This window comes from Miscanthus floridulus, chromosome 8 (assembly GCF_019320115.1).
Source record: "Miscanthus floridulus cultivar M001 chromosome 8, ASM1932011v1, whole genome shotgun sequence".
Classification (NCBI taxonomy): domain Eukaryota; kingdom Viridiplantae; phylum Streptophyta; class Magnoliopsida; order Poales; family Poaceae; genus Miscanthus; species Miscanthus floridulus.
This window is the reverse complement of record NC_089587.1, coordinates 183,066,364-183,076,304: the sequence shown is the minus strand read 5'-3', so window position 1 is coordinate 183,076,304 and position 9,941 is coordinate 183,066,364. Positions and strand designations below refer to the sequence as shown.

The following is a 9,941-nucleotide window of genomic DNA, read 5'->3' as shown; positions in this document are numbered from 1 at the left end:
CCCCATAAACCGCCCGCCGATTCTTCCAAACCTCACCACCTCTCTCACGCACGCCCCCGCCCGCACCTAAACCTCGTCGCGTCGCGCGGAAGAGAGGAGAGGGGCGGGGGCGAGAAGGGAATACCGCTGCGGATTCCCTCGTCATCCACCACCGCTCCACCGCTAAACCCTCCCGTGCTCCTCCGCGGGGCGGGACGCCGAGCGTGAAAGGCGCCCGCTCTCGGCCCGCCGCACCCCGCACTCGCGCCGCGAGGGGAAACCCTAGCCGTGGCAGATCTAGAGCGGGCGCTCTCGATCTGGCCGCGTAGACCCCCGTTTCGGCCGGGGAAATGGCGGAGGATCCTGCCGCGGAACAGGAGATGCGGCAGCTGGAGGACCGGCTCAGGGAGGTCGGGGAACGGCTGCAGGCGCCTCCCGACGACGCGGAGGACCTGCTCAACCTCCTCATCGTGAGCCTGCTCCCCCTTTACCGCTTGTTCTCCTCTCGTTGATTGTTATGCACATGTTAGGACTGCGCTTCAACGATGTGTCGTGTTTGCCGGCGCGGTTACAGCTCGGTTTGTATCGAGTATGAGTAGGAACCGGGTGAATGTTGTGCTCTTACCTGTTGTTCGCGATATGTTGATTGGTTGGGTCGCGGATGAAATGCTACTTGGCCTGATGATTTGCTTTTGAGTTGTCTTCCGTGCTACGAAATTCGAAATTTATTTTGTTCGGACGAAACAGGAAGTGTGTTCTGTGGAGTGTTCTCCGTGCTGGACTGTTGTTATACGGAGTTATCTGATTTCCTTGGAATCAGTTTACTTTTTATCATTGCCTTTCGAGACTTCTCCTTGAACTTGAATTCTGTCTCTGTTTTTTTGGGTTTGAAACGTGGAGTAATTATCTATTGGAAATGCCGATCATGGCGATTCTATTTGTAGTTTTGATGGTGCTGTTTGGTTTGAAAGGAAACTGGAAATGTTGGCCTCTTAGTATCTTATTGATTTGATTGGGTTTTGTGACGAATATAGGATTCGAGTTTGGCATTAGCCTAGTTATTCACTACTGCTCCAGATTTCATTTTTTCTTGCTGTACATAGTAATTTGCCATGGTTTAGATTACTGGGAATGATGTACTTATACCATTTGAGTAAATATGAAGACTTTGATCTTGCTAACTGACCTACCTAGGCTTGTTGAATCGTATGAAGTCATCAAGTTGGTTGATGTTCATGCAGGAAGTTGAGGAGTGTTTACTTAAAGTAGAGCAGTCACCTCCCGAAAGCACATCGAATGCTCTTCGCCCAGCAACTGAAGCTCTGGTCAAGAAAGAGCTGCTGGGCCATGCTGATTCAAATGTTAGACTTGGCGTGGCATCATGCATATCTGAGATCACACGGATCACGGCGCCCGATGCTCCATATGATGACGATGCAATGAAGGTATAGTCTACCCTGAATAAAATGAGTTCTGCTGTACTGTCTACTTACATATGTTTTTACTTGGTTTTAGGATGTATTCTCTTTAATTGTGGGGGCCTTCGAGCATCTGGATGACATAGAGAGCCCCTTCTTTGGAAGGAGAACTTCAATTCTTGATACTGTGGCAAAAGTTCGGTCCTGCGTGGTGATGCTAGATCTTGAATGTGACGATTTGATAAATGATATGTTCCATCACTTCTTGAGGACTGTTAAGTAAGAAATATCTTAATTCGCCTTAGCTTCATCTGTTTCTCCTCTTTCTGAATTTCTTGATGTGCTAAAACGTGTGTTTGCTAAGATATATCCTGGATGCATTCTCAAGTTGCTTTAAATTTGTCTAGCATAGTTTATACGTCTAAGATTTATTAATTAACACGAGCATTGGATAGCTCCTTTTTTTTCTTGGATCTGTTCTGTACAGGAAATGAAATCGCATAATCTTCTTTTGGCGTCTGATTTGTTTCCTATTTAGATACTATTACTAAAACTATATGTGTGTAATTTTGCCAGCCTTGCTTAACTGCTAATGTTGAAATTGCAATTCTAAACTTGTCATTGCTCTGTTTCTCTTGCTGGGAGGTAGAAGTTCCCACTCTGGCTATTGAATAATGATAAATGAATCTTCTGTATTTTGTTCTTAATCTTTGCTTTACTATATCCTGCTGCTAAATTTGTTAAATAGGTCAGATCTCTTGGTTTCAGAAGTATGTGTTGTATTCTTATATTCTGTGTACAAGTTTTGAACTTTTCTGTGTCTTATTTCAGTTCTGGACATTCAGAAGCCGTCATATCCTGCATGGAAACAATAATGAGATTGGTAATTGAGGAGAGTGAGGATGTCCAACCACAGCTTGCTTCATGTCTACTCCAAAATGTTAGAAAAGAAGAAAAGGTATCATCCTTAATTTCTCACATCAGCAACATAGATTTACATTCATAGCATAAGGTTTACATGATCTAATCATTGATTTTATTTCCAGGAATCTTCTTCACCTTCCTTTGAGCTCGCTGAAAAAGTGATAGACACATGCCGTGAAAAACTTAAGCCAGTCTTTCTGCAATCACTAAAAGGCACTTCCTTGAGCGAATACAGCCAAATCGTCGCATCAGTTTGTGAAGAGGTTTCAGATGACAGGGAAGATAACAATGTTGATCCTTCTGGGAAGGACACGGTTAGTTAAATTACTAACTTGCTATGATTAATGTTGGAAGTTATTTGCGTTGTTGTTTGCTTGATAACTGTTATGCCATTCTTACAGGTGCTAGAATAGGCAATCTTGTTTTCTCTTTCTTTGTTGTTTTGTTTCAGATATGAATGTAATGCACATTGTTTACTTCACTAAGTTGAATTGAATGATTTGGGAGTTGAAACCATGATTAGTCTGTACTATGTAGAATGAAATTAACTACTTTCAAATGCTGGAAGAGGTGCTGTTTAATTGATTTGTGTCTTACTTTGATGTCTTAATGTTCAGGTGGATGATGGCAAGCTCTCTGAAAGGACTATTTCTGATGAATTACCTCAGGTATGATCTGCATCTTCTGTATTTATGTAAATGGCTGATCTAACAACAGCATGCATCTTTTTTTTTGGCAGGAATCTTCAAAGGCTGAGCAAGATGTTAGCCGTCTTGAACAAGATGGTACTTCTATGAATGGCAATACAGGTACTGCTATTAGCAGTGGTGCTACTCCACCAAATACTGGTGAGTCTGATGATCAAGGACCACCTTCCACAAAAGAGAAGATTGAAAAACCTTGCAATGCTGAAAACATAGCAGATGCTGATCAGTTGAAATCTGACCACAATGAAGGTGCTGAGTCCAATGCTTCCAAGCCCAAAAAGAAAGCTGCCCTTGATTCAGACAAAAGTACTAAGCTCAAACCGTCTGATAAATGTGAAGCAACTGTGCATTCTGATGCTGACACTAAAAAGGAAGATCTTGTAGCATCTTCAGAGGGTACCAATGGAGCAGCTGATGATACATCAAGGCGTGCTGATAGTACACCTACTAAACCAAAGCGAGGCCGTCCTCCTGGCCCAAAGTCATCGCAGAAGAAGGCTGCTGGAAAGGATCAATCTTCAGGTCTGGATTTGAAAAAGGTCAAGGAGGCAGGTGATTCAGCCGGGAAGTTGGCAAAACGATCAGCTAAGGATGAGAAGTCTTCCGCAAAGAAGGCTAGTGAAGGAGAATCATCTAAGAAGACTCAAAAGAACAGTTCAAAACAGCAGAAGGATGAAACTCTTTCTGGGGATGATCCTGCCAAGGATCTGAGCTTAAAGGTTTTTCTCTCTTAACACTAACAGGATTTGTGTTGAGTTATCAATATGGTCTGCTTTTTACAGTTAGTCCTCCCTCTATTGTGTACAACATGGTCTTATAGTTTTCTTTGAATGTCTATTTATTTGTTCGATAACATATTTTGTAAGTTTACTCTTTACTGTTGCTAGGTAACAAGTCTTCTTTACTTTTTAGTCTAAAACAAGTACATGTATTTAGAATATTCTATTTTTTGTAACTTTGTTATTCCTTGACTTTTAGTTGCTGGTTTGAGTCTACCTTTGCTGGAATTGAAACCTAGAGATTTAATTGCATGAACATTCAACAGTTTGTTGGATACGCCATCATGTTTTTTCCTTGCCTTTTATCGTGTTGCCCCTTTAATAGTGATTAGTGTGCTGACTCTTTTACCACAATGCAGGAAATGATATCGCCGAAATCTTCGACCAGGGGCCCAGGTAGAACCAAAGGGCAAAGCACAGAGAATAGCACACCTAAGATGAAGCAAGAACAAGAAACTGAAGAGGTAGAGGGCAGGCTTGATTAAAATTATTGCAATAGAGTGTTTTTCGATGTCTAGTTGAGCTTGAAATGTTTGATCAGTTGGTCTTTTGCTTGGTCAAGAGTTTTCTTCATGTTGATACCTAACAAGTTCTTAATAGTTTTATATCTGTCTTATTATTTGAATATTCTAGTGTGAGCACTATATATGTCGTATGCACATAGAACTTTGTTTGTTTGTTACTTTGTTTGTTTGTTTAGGTACCTAAATCTGATTCTTGAGTTTCTTTTTACAGCCTCCTCGTTTAAGGAAAAGCAAAGGCCTTGATAAAAGTCTAGTTGGTGCAAGGATCAAAGTTTGGTGGCCAGATGATAAGATGTAAGTAGAATGAACAATTCAATATTCTGAACTTTTGACGCTTGTCGAGCTGGTTATTTTCTTCTCTGTTTGATATTATAAACGTAGCCATTATTATTTGTAAATCCGTTTCTATGTCTTTTTATATTTTAGTAGTTCTAAATCTGGCATTTTCTTTCTGATGGTTGCTCTTCTAGAAATGAATATTACGATTTGGATTTAGCAAATCACATTTGGTGGCTTACTATTTTTATTCTTTTCCAGATTTTAATACTTTTTATTATTTTGCAGGTTCTACAATGGTGTTGTGGAGTCATTTGATTCTGTTTCTAAGAGGCACAAGGTGTGTCTTTGTGCACTGCTATATCCTGCCCTGGCTATTTAGCTTGCAGGAAAAATAATTAATGGATCTTTATTTAATTTTTGTTTCTTTTCGTCATGTTCTCTTCCCTTTCTGGAGCCTAGGTCGCATATAATGATGGGGATGTAGAGGTACTACTGCTGAGGGATGAAAAGTGGGAATTCATCAGTGAGGTATGCACATTTCACCTCATGATGATTTTAGAATTTGGTACTGATTCCTTGTTTCTGATTTACTTTTACTCTGACAGGAGAAGGGAGCTTCTGTGGCATCGGAAACGTAAGCAAACTCATCTTTGTGCTATTTTTGCATTTGCAATGTCAAAATTACAGCTATATCTGTGTCATTAACTACAACTTCAAATTTGGATATTTGTTCATGCATCAGCCGGCAGTAGAACTAGTTCCCATATTGTATTATAAGAATATGCAATGCACAGGGTCACTGTTTACTTGCCCTTACGAGAATAGGGTCACTGTCTCAGTGTTTAATGCCTTGCTGCTAATATTTTTGCTCACCTGCATCTGCATGTGTGGACGCTCATAAACTTGATCTCCTGAATAGTTAAAGGTCTGGGTTTTGGTGAAGTAGTGTGATTCTCTGCTTTCAGTGTGATACATGCGTAGTTTTCTCCCTGCTTTCTTAATTTTTCAAATGCTTGGCTTGCCATTGTGTCAAGTGTCAATCAGTACCGAGCATTGGTTTTGGTTTCTTGGTTTGCTATGGTCACTCCACAGCTGTTCGAAATAGCATAATGTTAGTCAAGTTCCATCTCTTAGTCTGGAAATTGTTTGTTTTTTCTGAAAGAAGTACGAGGGAAATGTTAGTTGTAAACTAGTCAAACTGCATAAGCCCCTGCTGGCAATTGTTAATTGGTTATTTATCTGAATTCCAAGCATAATCTCATGCCTCTCGATAAGTGGTTTTGTTAAGTTTGTGTTATTGTTTGTTTCAACAGGCCACGAGGCAGGAAAAGAAAAGCGGATGCGGTGAAGGAAGAAAATACAGAAACACCTAAAAGGTAAGTAATTGATTCAAATAAGTCACGATGACTCATGCCTGTCGCTTTTCTGAGACTATTGTTTTCTGCGTGGTTGCAGTGATGCTGTGGATCCTCCAAAGAAAAGAGGACGTCCAAAAGGTGTGCGATCCAGCAATGGGACACCTAGTAACTCAGCTACTCCGAGCACAAAGGGGAAAACTGCCGGCAAGGATGCCAAAGAAACACCTAAAACTGGCCCCAACCTTAAAAAGGAACTTGAGAAGAGCTCCAAGGGCAAAGCTAGTGTATCAACTGAGACAAAGGATGAATTGCCTAAAGATGATGATAAGAGTGCGACCAAACCCAAGGAGGCTATTAGCAAAGGCAAGGATTCAAAGGATGAAGGCAAGTCCACTGATGGAAAAGCTAGGCCAGGTCGGAAACCAAAAAATGCTGGTACTCCCGCGAAGAGTGATGCTGACAAAGAGAAGCGGAAGGAGAAAGAAGTCAAGGCTGCTGAAATAGAGCAGGAGGCATCAGGAAATGCTTCTACAGGAAAGAAGCGCAGAAGGAAGGCTTGAAATTAACGCTGATGAACTCTTGTAAATGGATGTGCTCCCTAGATTTGTTCCTTTAGGCAGAGGTATTGGCACTGCACCATGTATTATTGAGTGTTAACTCGAAATTTCGTCTGATTGGTCTCTAGTAGTTTGGTGTGGAAGCAACATTTGCTATAGCTGTGTAATGTTAGGAGTAACATGTGTTCGTTGTGGTAAGATCCATGGTGCATTGGTGCTGAGCCTTAAGCGGAATGAACCCTATGCTCGCTGTGAGGCCCATGGCATCGTGTTGTCGGGTGTTGTTGTAGCTTATTGATGTTCTATTTATTATAATCAGCAGTGGATTTTGCAGCAAATGTACCTTTTTGGATGTTGGCCTGGTTTTCAAGTTGGGCTTGTTTCTCTGCTGCAAGCTAACTAATTGCTCTTGTAATCTTCAGCTTGGCCTCTGCAGCCCTTGCAATCTTTTGTTACTGAATAGCAACAGGAATCCACTGTTCCACTGAATAGCAACAGGAATCCACTGAATAGCAACAGGAATCCACTGAACAGCAATCTTTTCAAGGGTGATCGTAGTTTGTAGCTGCAGACGCCCCTGATTCAGAAGAAAACCGAAGAACCTTTGGTGTAGGGTTTGCCTGTCGCTTTCCTCCGCCGTGGAATATGAATTAGCAAGTCCTAAATACGTTGGGCTGGTCTCCTCAACAGAGGCGGTTCGTCGAACTCGAGAGAATGCAAAGTTGCAAGTGGCCCCGTTCGCTGGGCTCAAATTGACTGTTTCGGCTGAATTGTTGTGAGAAAAAAAACTATTCTGGCTGAAAAAAGAAGTCGAATAAGCTAGAATATAAGGTAAGCCGAACGAGGTCACTAGCCTAATAACACTAAGGGCCCGTTTGGATCCCTTCATTTTGGAGAAATTGAAATCTACTCAATGGATTATAGGCTATTTGACTTGGAATTTGACATTCCATAATATTCTCAAGCTATTCATAGGGTGAGAGATGGAAGTGGATATACTTGGCCATACAGCCCGAGGCACGACGGCACGGTACGAAGCCCGTTTTTTAGCTCGACACGAGCACGGCACGACCCGATGACATGCGGGCCCGGGCTGGCCCGGCCCGAGGGAGCAGGCCGTGCCTGGGCCGCTGCTCAGGCCTGTGGGCCAGCACGGCCCGGCCCGGCCTGAGACAGCCGGCCCGGCAACGGCCCGGCCACCCCCCTTCGGCCCTCCTCCTCCCCTCCCGCTCCCGGCCTCTCCGCGGCCCAGCGCGCTGCTCGGCCCAGCGCGCTGCTCGGCCCAGCCGCCCCGCCTCCCCCCGCTCCTCATATATAAGCCGCACGCCGCGGCCGTGACGGTTCTCACACCCTGAACCCTAGCTCATTTCTTGTCTCTCTCGCCTCGCTCTCGTCTCTCTCGCTTTGCCTCGCTCTCGGCTCTTGCCCTCGCGGTCTCGCCTCCGTCCTCCCCGACTCCGGTGAGGTGACCTCGACACCTCCCCCCTCCTCATATATAAGCGCACGCCATGGCCGCGGCGGCTCTCACACCCCGAACCCTTGCTCATTTCCTCGCCTCGCCTCGCTCTCGGGTCTCACGGTCTCCGTCCTCCCCGACTCTGGTGAGGTGACCTCGACGATCCGCCTGCCGTCGGCGAGCAGCTCTCTACTCCTCCTACCTGATCCCCTCCCTGTTCCCTCTCCGCCCCTCCCTTCTCCCTCTTCCTATCTCCCCTCTAGATCTCGTTGATTATGTGAGTTGGTTGTCTCTGTTTGTCCCTCCTCCGCCGTCCGCCGTCGTTGCTAATTGAGTGTCGTCTTCTCTCTCGTCGTCTTCTTCGGCACCGGGCTCCGGCTGCACAGGTGAAACCCTAACCCTAACCATGTTCTAATTTCTTCTTTTTCTTTCAATGTATGCTTCTGATTTCTTCTTCTTCCATTGTTTCGTAGGTCGGTAGTCGATGCACCGTCTTCTAGCCGCGGCTTAGAGTGAGCAAGGCGGCCACCCGCACCGTCGAGGAACGGGGTTGGAGAGGCGGCCATGGCCGACGAGGATGGCCTCCTGCTGATTGGCCTGGTGAAAGGTCTTAATGGCTAGAGGGGGGGTGAATAGCCTAATAAAAATTTCTACAACAACACTTAACAAAAGGTTAGATAATTATGAGGCGAAGCAAGTGTTGCGCTAGCCTACTCAAAATGCAAGCCACCTACCACAATTCTAGTTTAGATAGTGTCGATTCACACAAGAGCTATGACACTACCATATGTTAGTGTGCTCTCAAAGGCTAACTAAAGAGCCACACCAACCAAGCAAGTAAGCTCTCACAACTAGCTACACTAAAGAGCTTGTCAACTAGTTTGCGGTAAAGTAAAGAGAGTGATCAAGATAGTTATATCGTCGTGTCGAGGAGTGAACCAATCAATCACAAGGATGAATAACAATGAAGACCAATCACCTCGGAATCAAAGGATGAACACAATGATTTTTACCGAGGTTCACTTGCTTGCCGGCAAGCTACTCCTCGTTGTGGCGATTCACTCACTTGGAGGTTCACGCGCTAATTGGCTTCACACGCCAAACCCTCAATATGGTGCCGTACAACTAACATAAGATGAGGATCACACAAGCCACGAGCAATTCACTAGAGTACCTTTTGGCGCTCCGCCGGGGAAAGGTCAAGAACCCCTCACAATCACCACGATCGGAGCCGGAGACAATCACCACCCTCCGCTCAATGATCCTCGCTGCTTCAAGCTGTCTAGGTGGCGGCAACCACCAAGAGTAACAAGCAAAATCCGCAGCGAAATACGAACACCAAGTGCCTCTAGATGCAATCACTCAAGCAATGCACTTGGATTCACTCCCAATCTCACTATGATGATGAATCAATGATGGAGATGAGTGGGAGGACTTTGGCTAGGCTCACAAGGTTGCTATGTCAATGAAAATGGCCAAAGATGTGAGCCATAGCCAGCCATGACGCTTAAATAGAAGCCCCCACAAAATAGAGCCGTTGTACCCCTTCACTGGGCACACTGCGCTCTGACCGGACGCTTCGGTCCAACTGACCGAACCCTGGCCTCAGCGTCCGGTCCACTAATGGACGCCACGCGTCACCAGCTTCAAACGCTGTTTGTCAGATTTCAACGGCTACGAACCTGACCGGACGCTGGAGCCTCAGCGTCCGGTCGAGTACAGTAAGGGTCAAAAACCAGTTTTCCTCGACCGGACGCGTCCGGTCCACCTCGACCGGACACAGCCCAGCGTCTGGTGGTAAACCCTAGCCACTACACCGCCAGTCAGCGCGACCGGACGCAGGCAGTCAGCGTCCGGTGCTTTTGGATCCAGCGTCCGGTCACTTGACCGACGCTGGCATCACCTCTGTTTTCTTCACCCTTGCTCAAGTGTGCTAACCACCAAGTGTATCATCTTATGC

General features: G+C 45.0%; 1 protein-coding gene across 3 annotated transcripts; it reads left to right on the top strand.

Moving 5' to 3' along the window:
- LOC136477692 (sister chromatid cohesion protein PDS5 homolog C-like) lies at window positions 1-6,879 on the top strand. 3 transcript variants are annotated; one of them, XM_066475935.1, is made up of 15 exons: window positions 1-449; window positions 1,194-1,424; window positions 1,495-1,676; window positions 2,229-2,355; window positions 2,444-2,635; window positions 2,939-2,989; window positions 3,061-3,169; window positions 3,278-3,747; window positions 4,167-4,271; window positions 4,543-4,625; window positions 4,896-4,947; window positions 5,070-5,138; window positions 5,216-5,244; window positions 5,924-5,986; window positions 6,066-6,879. In XM_066475935.1, the coding sequence occupies exons 1-15, from the start codon at window positions 330-332 to the stop codon at window positions 6,526-6,528; spliced, it is 2,346 nt and encodes a 781-aa protein (XP_066332032.1). In that variant the 5' UTR covers window positions 1-329; the 3' UTR covers window positions 6,529-6,879. The 3 variants fall into 3 exon arrangements, with proteins under 3 accessions (XP_066332032.1, XP_066332030.1, XP_066332031.1); XM_066475933.1 differs by having other exon boundaries at window positions 3,061-3,747; XM_066475934.1 differs by having other exon boundaries at window positions 1,221-1,424; window positions 3,061-3,747; window positions 6,066-6,878.
- Window positions 6,880-9,941: the final 3,062 nt, after the last annotated feature.

Bases quoted from the DNA above. Each gene is read 5' to 3' on its own strand.
- LOC136477692 (XM_066475933.1), top strand. From the start codon at position 330: ATGGCGGAGGATCCTGCCGCGGAACAGGAGATGCGGCAGCTGGAGGAC. The intron at 1,425-1,494 runs GTATAGTCTACC...ACTTGGTTTTAG, and splicing joins ATGATGACGATGCAATGAAG to GATGTATTCTCTTTAATTGT. The intron at 5,987-6,065 runs GTAAGTAATTGA...GCGTGGTTGCAG, and splicing joins AATACAGAAACACCTAAAAG to TGATGCTGTGGATCCTCCAA.